The 14,275-nt window shown below is 47.2% G+C and overlaps 1 protein-coding gene across 1 annotated transcript; it reads right to left on the reverse strand.

Moving 5' to 3' along the window:
• Nucleotides 1–989: 989 nt before the first annotated feature.
• On the reverse strand, nt 990–8,451 carry LOC137900107 (extracellular sulfatase Sulf-2-like). The gene is made up of 22 exons (XM_068744167.1): nt 8,292–8,451; nt 7,959–8,079; nt 7,756–7,874; nt 7,522–7,673; nt 7,260–7,429; nt 7,017–7,167; nt 6,842–6,941; nt 6,481–6,556; nt 6,190–6,318; nt 5,537–5,593; nt 5,222–5,357; nt 4,582–4,804; nt 3,461–3,665; nt 3,153–3,249; nt 2,930–3,024; nt 2,532–2,591; nt 2,250–2,419; nt 2,039–2,181; nt 1,519–1,642; nt 1,384–1,417; nt 1,172–1,228; nt 990–1,020 (listed from the first exon to the last, which is right to left on the reverse strand). Exons 1-22 carry the CDS (start codon nt 8,449–8,451, stop codon nt 990–992), a joined length of 2,610 nt encoding a protein of 869 aa, XP_068600268.1.
• Nucleotides 8,452–14,275: the final 5,824 nt, after the last annotated feature.

The following is a 14,275-nucleotide window of genomic DNA, read 5'->3' on the forward strand; positions in this document are numbered from 1 at the left end:
AGCAGCAGTAGAGGTCGTCTACAAGAAAATGGATGGATGGACAGATATGGCAGCCATTTTCCTCTGACATCACACAACACGTCATTTAAATTTAGGATTGTATTTCATTGCTTCCCAACAAAGTGGAAAGTTTCAACATAATTGAAGGTTAGAATGCAAAGGGATAATAAACTGTCGTGTTAAATGCTAATATTAGCATTTGCAAAAAAAACCTAGCTTCTAACATATTTGAGCTAGAACAGCTAATGTTAGTAAAACACCATTTACAAGCTAACATGATCTTTGTATGGAATCCTCTCCAGCTGTGGTTGAATGCTAATGCTAACCACTAGCACAAATATTGGCTCAATCCTTTAGGATTTTCTGGCTCGGTTTTCATTATTGATCAGTTGGAAAACAGTTATGAGATCCTGGAACCCAGCAGAATGACGTACGAGTTCCAACATCAGAGGAAAATGGCTGCTGTGTGGAGACGGCCTATCGCCTGTCATCACTCGTTGCGGATGGATAAAGAGAAATCAAATCAATCAGTGAACATTTTCTTCAAACTGGATAGAATCTCTCAAAGCGTCCAAAAACGCTTCCAGCAAAAATCAGCTTGTTTCACAAATCACAACAAAAAGAATAGAAAGAATCAAAGGAGAAACCGAGACGACTCGATAATGAGGCGACGGGGGTCTCGGGTTTCGGCACCTCGGAGGCTAAACTCAGAGCAAAAAAGGTCCTTTTTCTCAATGTAAAGCTGTTGATATTTGACAGTCAGGGGAGTTATTTCCTGACTCCTCCTCCTCTCCTTCCTCCTGCATCAGGCAGAATGTGATGAAGAGAGGAGGAAGAGCATCCACTGATGAAGAGGTGTATTTGGTCCCAGCATCTCTGAGCAGCAGGGTGGGACGTCCAAATGATGTCACAGCGCGATGAAGACAACGCCCTGCTCCTTCAGGCTGCTGTGGACGGAGTCAGGACCCCGCTCCGACCAATCAGGACGCTCAACCTTTCCAGCCGTCCCAGATCGGACCTCTGGATCCACACACAGAAACATCTGTCAGGTGTGTGTGTGTGTGTGTGTATTGACTGACAGACAGACAGAACATGGACTACTTGGTCCAGACAGACCGGGTGAAGCACGCAAGCAGAAAGCCAGCCTACAGAGACGAGGAGGAAGACTCACAAGGTTCGAGACGATGAAGGTTTCTTGACTCTCGGCCACTTCCTCCTCTCAAACAGCCTGATGCAACAAACACACTCTTTGTTACACACACACACACACACACTCTCTCTCTCTCTCTCTCTCTGCTTTGCCACCAGCAGCCCACAGCCACCTCAGGAAGTCATGCAGCAAGAAAACGCAGCGTGTGTGTGTGTGTGTGCGTGTGTGTCTACCTGTAGTCGTCCAAGCTGTCATCAGCCCGCCCTCCTGCAGAAGACAGTGTTATTGGTTGGTTTTAAAAGAACCATTAAAAGACAGTGAGTGTGTGTGTTTGAGTGTGTGTGTGTGTGTGTGTGTGTGTGTCAGACCTTGATCCGCTGAGCGTGTGCGAGGATTACACTGCTTGTGTCCACGGCAACCTCTGAGATCCATCAGCTGAACGTGCAGCTGATTGAGAACAGTCCGATCTAACGAGCTGACGGCGTTCATCAGCTGGAGACACAGAGAGGCTGGAGGTTCGTTTCTATGACAACGACTCAGACCCTCTCGAGACACGTCATCTAGCTCTGAATGCAAACCTCAGACACCCTGGACTGGGTTGAACGGACATTTTCATCTGTAGACTCGGGATCAAGAAATCCCAGTTTAGATCTCGGGTCAGCTTTATAATGGAGTCCATTTATGTTCCGCTACTCACTATTACTACGAACAAGGTCAATATCATTTCATAAAATTAATATTGTAAATTCTACAATAATAAATTATAGCTTTTATAAGTATAACACTGAGCCCCTCCCACTGAAAGTAATGAAAATGCTAATAAAATAAGCATGAGTGAAGCTTTCCTTTGGCATCAATAAAACATACGAGTGTGTGTTTATATTGTACCTGGTATGGGTCCGTGTTGAGGTCAAAGAATTCCAGGAAGCCTGTTGCAAATTCACAGAACAGGAAGTTGTGGGTCTCATTGAAGGTCCTCAGGCACCAGTAAGTGTTGTTGTTGGCACTGGTGCAGGCGCAGAACGGACCCACTGCAACAGAGGTTACTTTACGCATGTGATGCTTTGGGATGCTACGCTATGCTATGAGCGTGTCATACATGTCCAGTAGGGGGCGGTGTGCCAGTGCTGGTTGTCATGTGTGAAGCAGGTGAGTCCAGGCATTGAACACGTGTCGTTGTTTCTGATTCTCTTAATCAACTTCCTCATTTTCTTCCTCCGCTTCTGCTCCTTCAGAAGCCACACCTTTTTGTCCCGAGGCCCGCCCTTCCTGCAAATAAATAAGTAAATAAATAATAAAAAGGACCGTCATGTGTCTGAAGACCTGGGGCTCCTTAAACTGAAGCAGGTACAGGTCTTAAGTCCAGGAGTCCCAGTGTTACCTGAACGGGTGCAATCTGCCTCCCCAGAACTTCATCCGACTCTTCAGTTTAGACTTATACCTGAAAAACAATCACAATATCAGCACCATTCATTAAACCTCATTAAAATGCATCACCACAAAAGCAGTGGAAAGAACGTCAAGTACAAGATTAGGTACTTTACATGAGTATTTAAGTGTTGCAGTTCTACTGCAGTTCTATTTTGCATAAATGCTAACGGATAAGCTAATTACTGACAATACATTCAGTTTTACTGGAATATTTAGGTTTGTGTCAACTTACAGGAAACATTCAAAATCACTGAATTAAATATATGTTTTAATGTTAGCTCCAGCGCTGAAGGCAGACATGCTATTGTTAGCTTGCCGGTAAATTTTTTACTTTGACATCTCACTCACAAGTATTTATTACAGTCACACTCCAGGGGGCGGGCCTTCTTCAGGTGACCCCTGACCTCTCTTAGGTTCTTAATCTTTGTCTGCAGCGTCTCGATCTGACAGAAGAAACAGGGAGCTTTTTTAATAAAACAAATTTACTAACGGATGCATTTGCTAATGTAGTTACACTAGCTAACAAGGTTAAAAACAGTTAGTTAGTTACCCAAGCTAGCTAATGTGGTACCTCATGATCAATGTGTAACTTGTGGTCCTTCCAGGCCTGCAGAGACTGGTACACTCCCGTATCACACCTGATGGTGGCGTTAGTCAAGATGGAACATCTGCAGTAGACAATAACGACAATATCAAACTGTTTAAGTCTTCAGACTAAAACACCAGAGTCCGCTTCAGAGCTGCAGGACCTTCCAGAGGTTCTACGTCCTCCTTCGGGATCACCTCCAGAGTTTTGCCGTTTTAGTCACAGGTTCCTTCCTATTTCTGCGTCATTTAAATAACTCTTAAACGTCTTGATTGTTTGCAGCTGTTACTCACCTTTGTGTGACTTTGAGGGAATTGGGCGTGGTCCCGACAAATTTGGGAACGGATTCCATCCCGCTGAACTCGTCCTCAGACTCGTCCCGTTTTGGCTGAGCTGCGTTGGCTCCTCCCACTGTGCTGCTGTTACCGGGGTAACTATTCGTCAGGGAGACGGAGCGGCTGAAACGGTTCCTGGAGTAACTCTTCAGGCTTTTGAACTCTGACACAAATGATATGATGTCATCATTTATTTCCAACATCTGGTGAAAGCAGCGTGAACATTTCTACTAACACTCTTATAGGTCCGTCTGCACACTTATTCTACACTAGAGGGCAGCATCACATCAGCTTCACTGATCCACACAGAGAAAATGCTCAATAAACTCTATTTGTGACTGTTGGACAAACAAACAAATTAAATTTTACATGTGTTTTACAGCTAGAACAATAATCTATCCATATATTTTTACAACTATACAATTGAATATGCAATGTTTGTAACTTAAGCAGTGAACTGATCAAATGTAAAAATTCAGCAACATATCAATAACAATAGCAACACGCTGCAGTCAGGAAATGAATAATCTGCTGGCGGTGACTATTGAAAGTTATTTGAACTTTTTTGTTTTTTCCAGCATGTGCTGAAATGTTGATCCGGTTACATATGGATCAGGATCAGCACTGGACAGCTCCATAGGTAGCCGGCTACATATGGAGCTGTCCAGTGCTGATCCTGAAAGTGACGTCTTTTCCGCGGCATTGACTCGGGGAATGTTCTTTATCTTTCCCACTTCGGTTGTTTTTTTTGGTTTCTGCATGTCCATGACGAGACAAGGTGGTGGCTTTTTGGTTTTGCTTTGATTTTGTATCGATTATCTTCGTTCCTGCGTGATGATTGCATTTGAATGGAACTTTTCCACATTATTAGATGTGTTAATTTATTCTCATCACAAACTTTGGTTCATACTTATGATTTTTCTCATTTACAGTATGGCTTTATCTCTAACAATTTTTAAGTTACAACCTTTTAAAAAAGTGAAACTTTGTTTTAATTCTGAATCCTAAAATAATCAGATGGACATTCAGAAAGAAAGAAAACTTTTTTGTGGTTCTTCTTTGCGTTCTGATCGACTCACTCTTCTTGGAGAAAAACTGTTTGCTGTTGAACGGCCTCATCATCGTCGGTTGCAGGTTCAGAGGTCGGAGGTCGCAGTCGCAGCCGGTAAACTTCTGATGGTAGAGCTGAGACTTGATGCTGATTGGACGCCGACGGTCAGCCACGCCCCTCTGGATGAAGCCTTCGTTTTTACATTTGAAGAGACGAAGCTTCCCCGTGGCGTCTTCCACACACTGCCACTTCTACACACACACACACACACACACACACAGACGCAGACCCGGAGATAAAACCCTTCAAAGACGTCTTATGTAAGGCCATCACAGGACCAGAAGCTCCAACCCGGACCAGAACCACACGGGCAGAGTTTCTCTGTCAGGTGGAGCTGCATTAATCCTCTTCTTATTAAACAAACGGCTGAACTATTCAGTTCTCCTCAGAGCATCAACAGCACCAGGAACTGTTGCTAAGAGACCAGTCAGATGTTGGTGGGATGTTTGGATGAGAGTACTTAACACACACTTAACACACGCATATTCATATTCATGTGTGTTTTTGGTTCATCTTCCTGGCATGTTGACACACATCTGATGTAAACCAGAGAAAGGAGACGACGCCCTGATTTAAGACAATAATAATTAGACTAGAGCGTTCCCCACCTGTCCCGTCTGCTGGCAGGGCGTCTGGTACTCGGCTCGTTGACAAAGGTCTTTTACTCGTTTATGTTTGGGCAGGAAGTTCTCCTCCGGCGACACCTCCTGCCCCTCCCCCTCAACATGCTGGTGCAGCAGCTTCCTGTTGTGGACCAATCAGAGGGTGAGTTTGAAGCTTTTTAGGGGTTTGTCTCAAAATGATCAGAAACCTCACGTGTTTAGCGACAGAGCACCAAGTCAGCCATTTTGAATTTAGCTTTATTCATTTGTCACTCACTATGTGTCGTCATTAGACGGCTATCGCTAAATGATGCTACTCACCCTCTCTCCACCAGGAAGGAGTCTCTCCACACCTTTGGCTTCTTATTCACCTGAAACCTGAGAAGGAACAGACGGGCAGAGACGCATGAGCCGACCTGCTGCTTCACACTCGTCCTCCATCCTTTCCTTTGTTTCCTTTCACCTCTCTCTCAGGACCAGAACCGAAGTCCCTGAAGGTTGGACCTGATCAAACGGATCCTTCAGGGTCTGAAGGTGTTTCTGACTGACTGGTGGCGAGGACAGATATTTAAACTGACAGTCCTTCATTGCCCCCCCCCCTTCACTGCGGACTTAAAATAACTATTATGGGATGCTCCAGTGGAGGGCTTCCCTAAGGGGGCATCACCCACCAGCCAGGTAGACCTGAAGACGCCACCCGTATGAAACGTCTTCAGACCCTAAATGTGATCCAGCTGATCGGATCCGACCACCAGAACCCGATGGAGGAGAATCTCAACCGACAGAACAGGATCCTGTTAGCTGGGATGCTAAACTGAGTTTGCTTCACCGTATCCAATGGTAACAAGAACTACTGGGCATGAAACAGGAAGGAGGGACAAGTCCCAGATCTGAAGTAAGTAGCATCATGTAAATATGATGAAACCAATGAAGTCATGTGACTCTGGACCAGACCGAGACTAGCGTGTGGCTACCTGTTAGCAGGCCTGTCCGTGTCCAGCAGACTCAGTATCGACCTCCCGTCCATGTCTGCTGGCGGGTCGAGGCCGGCGATGTCCAGGATGGTTGGAGCCAGATCGATGTTCAGGACTATGTGTGGGTTACTGACACACACACACACACACACACACACACACACACGAGTGAACTCGAGACAAAAAGGAATCAAGCAAAAGAAACTCCTGCGATGTTAAAAACATTTTAATGATTGGTGCGAAGGAAGTGATAACTTCTGTGTGTGTGTGTGCGTGCGTGTGTGTGTTTACATGCTGCCTTGCTCCACGTTAGGTCCTCTGATGAAGAACGGGACTCTGATGTCAAACTCGTACGGCATGGATTTACCTGCAGAGACACCGTTCAGGTGTGAGTAGCGGGAGGTCATGTGACTGTCACCTGACTCTTTGTGCGTCATCTCAGGGTTCTGCAGCAGATCAAACTAAACCAGTCGCTCAAGTGTTACCTGATAAACTCCATGTTGAAGTTAGAACGTGCAGCTATCGGCTACGGGCTAGTGATGTCATTTTAACACCACGATGACATCAGAACTACATTCCTATGGATTCTACTGCGATGTCCTGATGCTAACATCCCGCCCCCACCAACACCTGATCAGATGGGCACTCTTGCCTTTGACGAGGCCAAACTGTCCGATGTGGTAACCGTGATCCGACGTGTAGATGATGTAGGTGTTGTCCAGCTCCCCCACCTCCACCAGCATGTTAAACAGCTGAGACACAGGCGGATTCATCAGGCAGGTGAGCGGCCGCCGGTACGCACCTGTGTGTGTGTGTGTGCGTGGTACCTTCTCCACGCTGTCGTCCACAGACAGAAGCGTCTGCAGGCGTTTTCTCTGCAGCATGTTGGTGAACTCCATGTGGATGGGCCTCATGGGGCCGGTGTAGCGCATGATCCAGTGCTTGTCCGCGTTGGGAGCGTAGTTATAACTGGGAGTACTGGGAAGGAGGAGGCGACGAGGTCAGCAGCAGAGTGTGTGTGTGCGTGTGTGTGTGTGTGTCTGTGTGTGTGTGTGTGTGCGTGCACCTACATGTGTTGCGATGCGTTTGGGAAGGCGGTGCTGTACTGCGGGGCAGAGTCTTCAGGTCCGTGCGGCGCCGCGTGGCTCAGAACCATCAGCACCGGTCGGTGAGGATAGACCCGCTTCGAAGTGCGGAAGTACCTGATGGACTCGGCGGTGATGAGGTCGGTCAGGTAGTCCTGGCAACAATTTCACGTTACACATGTCTATTATCCCCCCCCCCCCCCCCCCCCATGAACCGTCCAACGGCGGGGCAGAACCGGGTCCTTGCCTGCGGGTACTGGGCTCCATGCTTCTCTCGGACGCCGTTGCGGCTCAGTGTGTAGTTGTAGAAGCGGCTGTTCTTCACCAACCCGATCCACTCCCTCCATCCGGCGGGGACGTAGGAGCCGTTATACTCGTTCAGATACTTCCCGAAGAACGCTAGAAAAACAACAACACACACACACACACCGAAACTCCTGCCTGCTCTCCTCTGTGTGTGTGTGTGTGTGCGCGTGTGTACCTGTTCTGTAGCCAGTGTTGTTGAGATAGACCCCAAAGGTCCGTGGCTCATGCTGCCGTTGCCATGACAGCGATGAACAGTTCTCATTGTTGGTGTAGGTGTTGTGGTTGTGGACGTACCTGGAGAAATTCTCCGGCTTTAGAAACATCTGACACAAGTATCAGAAGTCTTAAGGAATAAAAAAAAAAAAAGGCTCGACTTACTTTCCAGTCAGCATGCTTGAACGTGACGGACAGCACATGGGCGTGGTCACGAAAGCATTAGAGAAGGAAGTCCCGCCCTCCTCCATGATGCGGCGGGTCTTATTCATCGCCTGCATTGAACCTGCAGAGAGAAAATGAACACGGAGATCTAGGATTTGGATGGATCAAGTTAAAAGAGTGAACATTACAGCGAGTGAAAATGGAAGCTAATGAGGCCATAGGTTGGAGGTCATGTTGCTCCTCTCTGAGCAGGAAGTGTTAGCTTCCGGATTAGTATCGCTAGCACAGCATGCTAGCGCCAACTCTACTCTCATTTCCATCGGTTCTTCTCACCCAGCTCCTGGTCCTGGTCGTCAGTCAGGATGAGGATGATGTTCGCCCGGATGTTGCGCCGGTCTCTCTGGAGGCGGGGCTTCAGACGCTGGCCAAATGAGAACTGGCCATGGCATAGCGTCACAGAGATTAACAGGAAGTGGAGGAGTCTGCTCGCCATGGCCTTCGACCCCCGACCTCCCCTGGTAGTTTACCCAATCAGCTGCGTATCAACCTGCGGAGACCAGTTTAAATGCAGAGACAGTTAAAGTACAGACATTAGCAGAGAGATTACTGTATGCGGTCCGAATAAGTCCTGGAGAACATGGCGGCGTTTACTGCTGCAGTAACGTTTGTGTTTCTCTGATAAACCGCCGCATCATTATCCAGCCGCGTTGTCGCCAGGCGCCGCAGGATTGTCTGAGAGCAGCGCGTGCTAAGCTAATTATACATAATTGTTACACAGCCTGCAGAATCCCATTCTCGTCCTTTAGCTCTGGTCAGCGGGAGAAGTCGCTCTTCATCAGGTCCGCCTCTGCTTTTGGATTTTAGTGACATTTTTACCGGGCAGACTGGAGCTACCGGTTGACCTGCATGACCCTCACATAAAACTGTAATAACGCCTCGAGTGTATTTCCTACACGATACTGGTGAGCAAACCTCCATCAGTCCTCCACCGCCTACGCAGCGCAGAGGCTGTCCACATACTTCTGGCCATTTCGGTGAGCCGTCACGCTGTATTATGGATCCGTTAACCTGATCGTGCGAATCCCCCCCCGAGGATCAGAACTCCTGTCGCCTTCCATCCTAATGAGCATCACTCTCTCGCTCTGTCGCCATCGTCCGTCAGCTCGTTAATATTCAGAGACAGATGGGCGGAGCTTGACACAGCTGCCATGTAAAATGTGGCAAATGTCAATCAAGTGATGGAGCAGATGCATTCATGAGGCAGAGCGGTTGAATCGTTGCTTCCTGCTCATAGATTTAGTCGCCGTGGTAACAAGATAAGCTTCATATTCTATCTTGGTGGATGTAGAGAATGTATGTATATCAATACATTCACCAATGTTTTCATCTCTGATCAATATGGCAGCTGATATTTCCCAATATTTCAGAAGTATTGCGATGCATAATATTGTGTAACTAAACACTAAACTCAGAATCTGATGTAAAATATAAATGAAGTACTAATGATGAGGATCTGTCCTGATGGAGCTACATCAGCAACATCAGCCAGTCTTTATGCTAAGCTAGGCTAACGAGTCCTCGGCTACGTTCACAAAGTTGTAAATGTGACTTAAATCTGATTTCTGCACAAACTAAACTCCGATCCGATTCTGGTCATTCGGAGTCTTTTGTCTTCATCCAGCACCGATAGGTCCAGAGAGGAAGGCCCCTCTGAGGAGCACAAGAAAATATTCTGCTTAATTAAGGGCCTGATTACGGATGCACACCTGCAGGGTTGGGAAAATGAGTGAAATTTCACAGACTTCTGCACAGTGCTTTTTACGATTGGGGGGGGGGGGGGGGGAGCCCATGTGCCCCCTGCGGCAGGTTCTCCTTTTCGTGTGTGGCATCATATCAGAAGGGAAGTAAAAACACAGAAGCAGTCGTCTGTTTCCCCCGCAACGAAATAAATGCTGTTTCAGGAAAACAGAACGTCTGGAGTTTAACAGCCAATCAGGGGAGTCGGTCAGCCTGAAGCCGATCTGAAGCCGGACTGAAGCAGACATGAAGCTGGCAAACAGAAGTTCATCATGCCACCTTCTACCATTTTGTTAAAACATTTATATTAATATTTATGAAAGTATTCGGGTCGAGTTTCCTTCTTTGAGGGTGGCTGACTCACTTTGCATTCCTCTCTCTGTTACATAAAGTACGTAAAGTATTCATCCTATAGAACGGCTGATAAAATGATCCCCTCCTCCCGACTGGGACCAAGCTGTTCTAAACAGACCTGGATCCAGGTAGAAACCAGAACCACTTACTGGGACGGCTCGTCTGTCCTCGGCAGCCGGTGACGGATATTCTACAAGTTAGGCAGCCGGAGACGTTCGCACTTCTGCTTCTCCTCTTCCGTTTCCTCCCGAGTGATGTTAACTCCTCCGATAATCTCTCTCCTCCTCTATGCCTTTCTCTCCTTCCTACGAGGTTCTCATGACCCTGCTGCCTTGCTCGTGGGCACGTCTTGAACCGCCGCCTTTGTTTCAGGTCCCGCTTACAGCGACAGACGTGGAAATAATCCCCGTGGCAACAGCTCTCCCCTCCTCAGCGGTCCTCCTCCTCCTCTCTCCTCGCCTTCTATCGCCTTCACCTTATCTCTCTCCATCACTGCTCGCTCCCTCCTCTCACTCTCTCTCTCTATTGTCTATCCGTCTCTGTCATCTCTTTCCTTTTTCCGCCAACATCAGCACGGGACTGATTTTAATTCGTGTACTCTATTTAAATTAGTATCCAGATAAAATGTAACTAAATAGGAAATAATGAATTATAATTATTGTCTCACCATAAAATTATATACATTTTATCTTCATTATTCTCTTTCATTCAGAATATTCTTGTCTGTCGATCTATTTTAATGAACCCGTTAGTCCTGAGTCACATGATCTTATTTTTTTAGTCAGTTTCAGATAAAAACATTTTATAATTGTATCGAAGAAATCTCATTATTTTTATACATTTTACTGGAAAACCTTTTCATCTCGTTTTTATTAGCATTTCGGTCGATCCAGTGGAACGTGTTCTGATTGGCTAATTTAGTTAGAACCACACCCCCGACTCCAAGCGGCCGACCTTCTGACCCCCAAACCCGCCAATCATTGGCTCCTGGGATAAACCCCAGACTTTGTGCGCCAGCTGTACTTAGGAATCTTCATCACCTTCATCAGTCCTGTTCTGAATCATTTATCACAATGCTGATGACGGATCAGAGTGACGCCTCTCCTCACACTCACACTCTTTGACCTCATTCACCACTTCACATCGGCCACACCCCGTACACATCCACCATCCACGCCTGACTGGACAATGACAGAAGAGGAAGAAGAGGATTTGTGACTAGGATGAGAAAAAGGAGAAGAAATTACACAGGAAAGAGAAGTAGAGTTGTGTGTTTTATCTATTCATAAATATCAGTCATCAAACGTGTAACAGCAGCGAGCTGTTTTCAGTTCCTCCAACTCTTCAACCTGCTAACCGAACGACCAGCAGAGGGCAGCAATGTGACAACAGCGTTCAAACAGGTGTCACCTCAGGTGAGACATGCTAGCGTTAGCGGCATTGAGGGATCAGGTGTCGTATTGGACAGTTTAGACGCAGAGCGTTGACAGGTTTTAAACGTCAGAACAGCTGCATCTGTGCATTCGTCATCCACAGAGGAAAGATCCAGCGCTGTAGAGAATGACAGACGATGCTAACGACCGTTAGCCTCACTCACTGACACCCGACACCTCTAATTGGCAACACGCTCCCATGTTCTGAAGCTGGAACAGCATCTTGAATCGTTGCTACCTGCTGCATTGTCCTCATCACATGTATGTTCGCCGACCTGCTCCGACACGCGTCCAATCGGGAGGGGAGAGAGACGGGCGAGAGATGACTTATCTGACTAATGAACTGCTCTTATCTCACAGCTCTGCTGAATGATGAGCAGAGACACAGATGGGGGGCAGATAGATTGATAGACAGCTTTTTGTCCTCCAGAGAGACGCTGCGCTCTGCAGCTCGCTCAGAAACTGGCTGATGAAATAAAATGCTAATGAAACGGCTTGACGGCTAAACAACACCTCCCTGCTGGAGAAAAAACCACCAGAGAATAACAAACGCACAAAAACACGACTCGCTTTGTTTTGTTTGTGTCTTCTTTCAACGACAAGAAAAATCTATTTGTTTTTTCAAAATGTTGAAAATTGATAAGGTGCGCTCAAAATATATTTTTAGGGGGAAAAAAACTACGAACTCCTCTTTAACAGTCTTTCCTTTGCATTTGATGCTCAGAACCGTCCAAAGGTTTGAGCTACGGGTCGTTTTTTTTGATCGATTGAAGCAGGAGAGAGAAGAAGAGGAAGTCTGGGCCGGTTTCCAGTGTGTGCTGGGACTGAGTCGACCCCGTCAGAGAAAGCGGGTCGGCGCTGCTGCAGCTCACCGGGCCTCTGGCATCATTCAGCACCAAAGGTCCGTGAGCCCCTGCAGTCAGCCTGAACTAATCACTTAGCGGGTTAGCTTAGCTGCCGCACAGCTTAGCCTCTTCACCACTAAGAGACACAAACTAGAACTCGACTTATTATTAAGTTATTATTAATATTAGTTACCATATTTCTTCCAACTTGCGCTGTTAGCATTAAGTGCTGCTAAATCCCACATGATTCATGTGGTTTCAGGTCATTTGTCGACAGGAGTTAAACGTTTGATCGTCTTTCTATCCGACGGTAAATCTCTGTCGACATGTCATGTTCCTTCTCGTCTCTGATTCTGCAGCCCGAGGCCAAGCAGGCCGACGTCAGACGCTCCTCATGGTTTCCTCTATTCAAACTGATCAAAAACCCGACAATCAACTTCCATTTCCAGCAATCCCAATAAATTGAAAAAGCGAAAAGGTGAAATCTGATCTGACCTTTAATGGCCAATGGCAGCCCAGGGACTCGGTGACAACCCAGGAGCTGCGACACACCCGTCAGGTCCACATCAACACCAAGCATTAGACGGAGGTTAAACACCGGATCTAGTTGCGACTGCGTTGGTGTTGGTGTTAGCAGCAGCGTTAGCGTTGCTATCTGGAGGCAACAGGAAGTGACTGAACCACCAACCAACAAAAACTCACTCCAAAGTCACTGCAGTCTGTCCACCTGTTACCCAGGATGCATTGTGCTTCCGCTGTCTTCTGCAGCAGAGGAGGGCCGGGGGGGGGGGGGGGGGGGGGGATTTAGTTTGTCCTCCAACGACGACAGGACATTTGTCTTCTTTATTCATTCATCTTTTTTCCTCCCAATAGCTGAAGGCAGCAGCTCCTCCTCTGTCCTCTCAACCGTCCTCCACCGAAACCTGGTGGACCCTGACCTATCAGAACACCAGAGAGCTGTGCGTCCCGAGGTTGTACTGATGGAGGAGGACAGCGACCAGGCGCTGCCCCGCCTACCGGACATCCCACCAGAATACGTCCCCCCCCCCCCCCCCACCACCACCAATTGTCCCTTCACCGCAATAAAGTATGGAAACCAATTTAAACTTTAATCATGCTTCTATGTTCAGCTATTGAGATGTAACATGACTCCAAGAGGGGCGGGGCTAAGCTCGTCATCTATGCTTTATTTTTGTAGGATCAAAAGAACAGAAAGACATTTATTTTAAATAAATTAAATGATCAAATAATGTTTTTCCCCCCGAAATTTGTTTTGATTAAAGTCAAATCCATTCTGAACTGCGCCCCCCCCCCAATTAATTGAACTTCATTTATTACCAGCTGTAAACAACAGATCCAGCACCAAGAGCAACACAGGTCGAACAGAAAAACAAGGACGTTCACCACCTCCATCGCTCTCCTCATCCATCGCTTCAGGCAGTCCCCCCATCCTACCCACTCAGAGACAGAAATAGTCTGACGGAGAGCAGCAGAGCTCTGCCGGGAGGTGACCAGTGGACACGGAGTCCTGGAGGCTCCTGCAGACTCGTACGGCTGCTCTTTCATATTGATGCTCTGCTGTTCGACCACTTCGTCAAACACAAGGAGGCCTCAACCCGATGAGGAGACGAGTTGCTGCCCCTGAAGCAGCGATACACGGGGCCATCTCCATTCATCAGCTGACCTATAAGGCACTGGAAGACGTCGTCAGAGAGACGGGACGTCTAACCAGCGGGAAAATAAACACCTTCAGCGTCCGGTGACTAAAACCCCAAACATGGAAGTCAGCGGAACCTCCTCTGAGGATCACCTGACACCACCGTGGCCTATCAAACCATCTGTAGATGCTATTCAAAATAGCAGCCAACGGTAGTACAAACGGCTAACG

This window comes from Brachionichthys hirsutus, chromosome 2, assembly GCF_040956055.1.
Source record: "Brachionichthys hirsutus isolate HB-005 chromosome 2, CSIRO-AGI_Bhir_v1, whole genome shotgun sequence".
Classification (NCBI taxonomy): domain Eukaryota; kingdom Metazoa; phylum Chordata; class Actinopteri; order Lophiiformes; family Brachionichthyidae; genus Brachionichthys; species Brachionichthys hirsutus.

Excerpts from the sequence above, each read along its gene's own strand:
- LOC137900107 (XM_068744167.1), bottom strand. The coding sequence starts at position 8,451 with ATGGCGAGCAGACTCCTCCACTTCCTGTTAATCTCTGTGACGCTATGC. Across the intron at positions 6,319-6,480 it reads AACGTGGAGCAAGGCAGCAT|TAACCCACACATAGTCCTGA; the intron begins GTAAACACACAC and ends TGTGTGTGTCAG. Across the intron at positions 2,592-2,929 it reads TGTGACTGTAATAAATACTT|GTATAAGTCTAAACTGAAGA; the intron begins GTGAGTGAGATG and ends ATTGTTTTTCAG.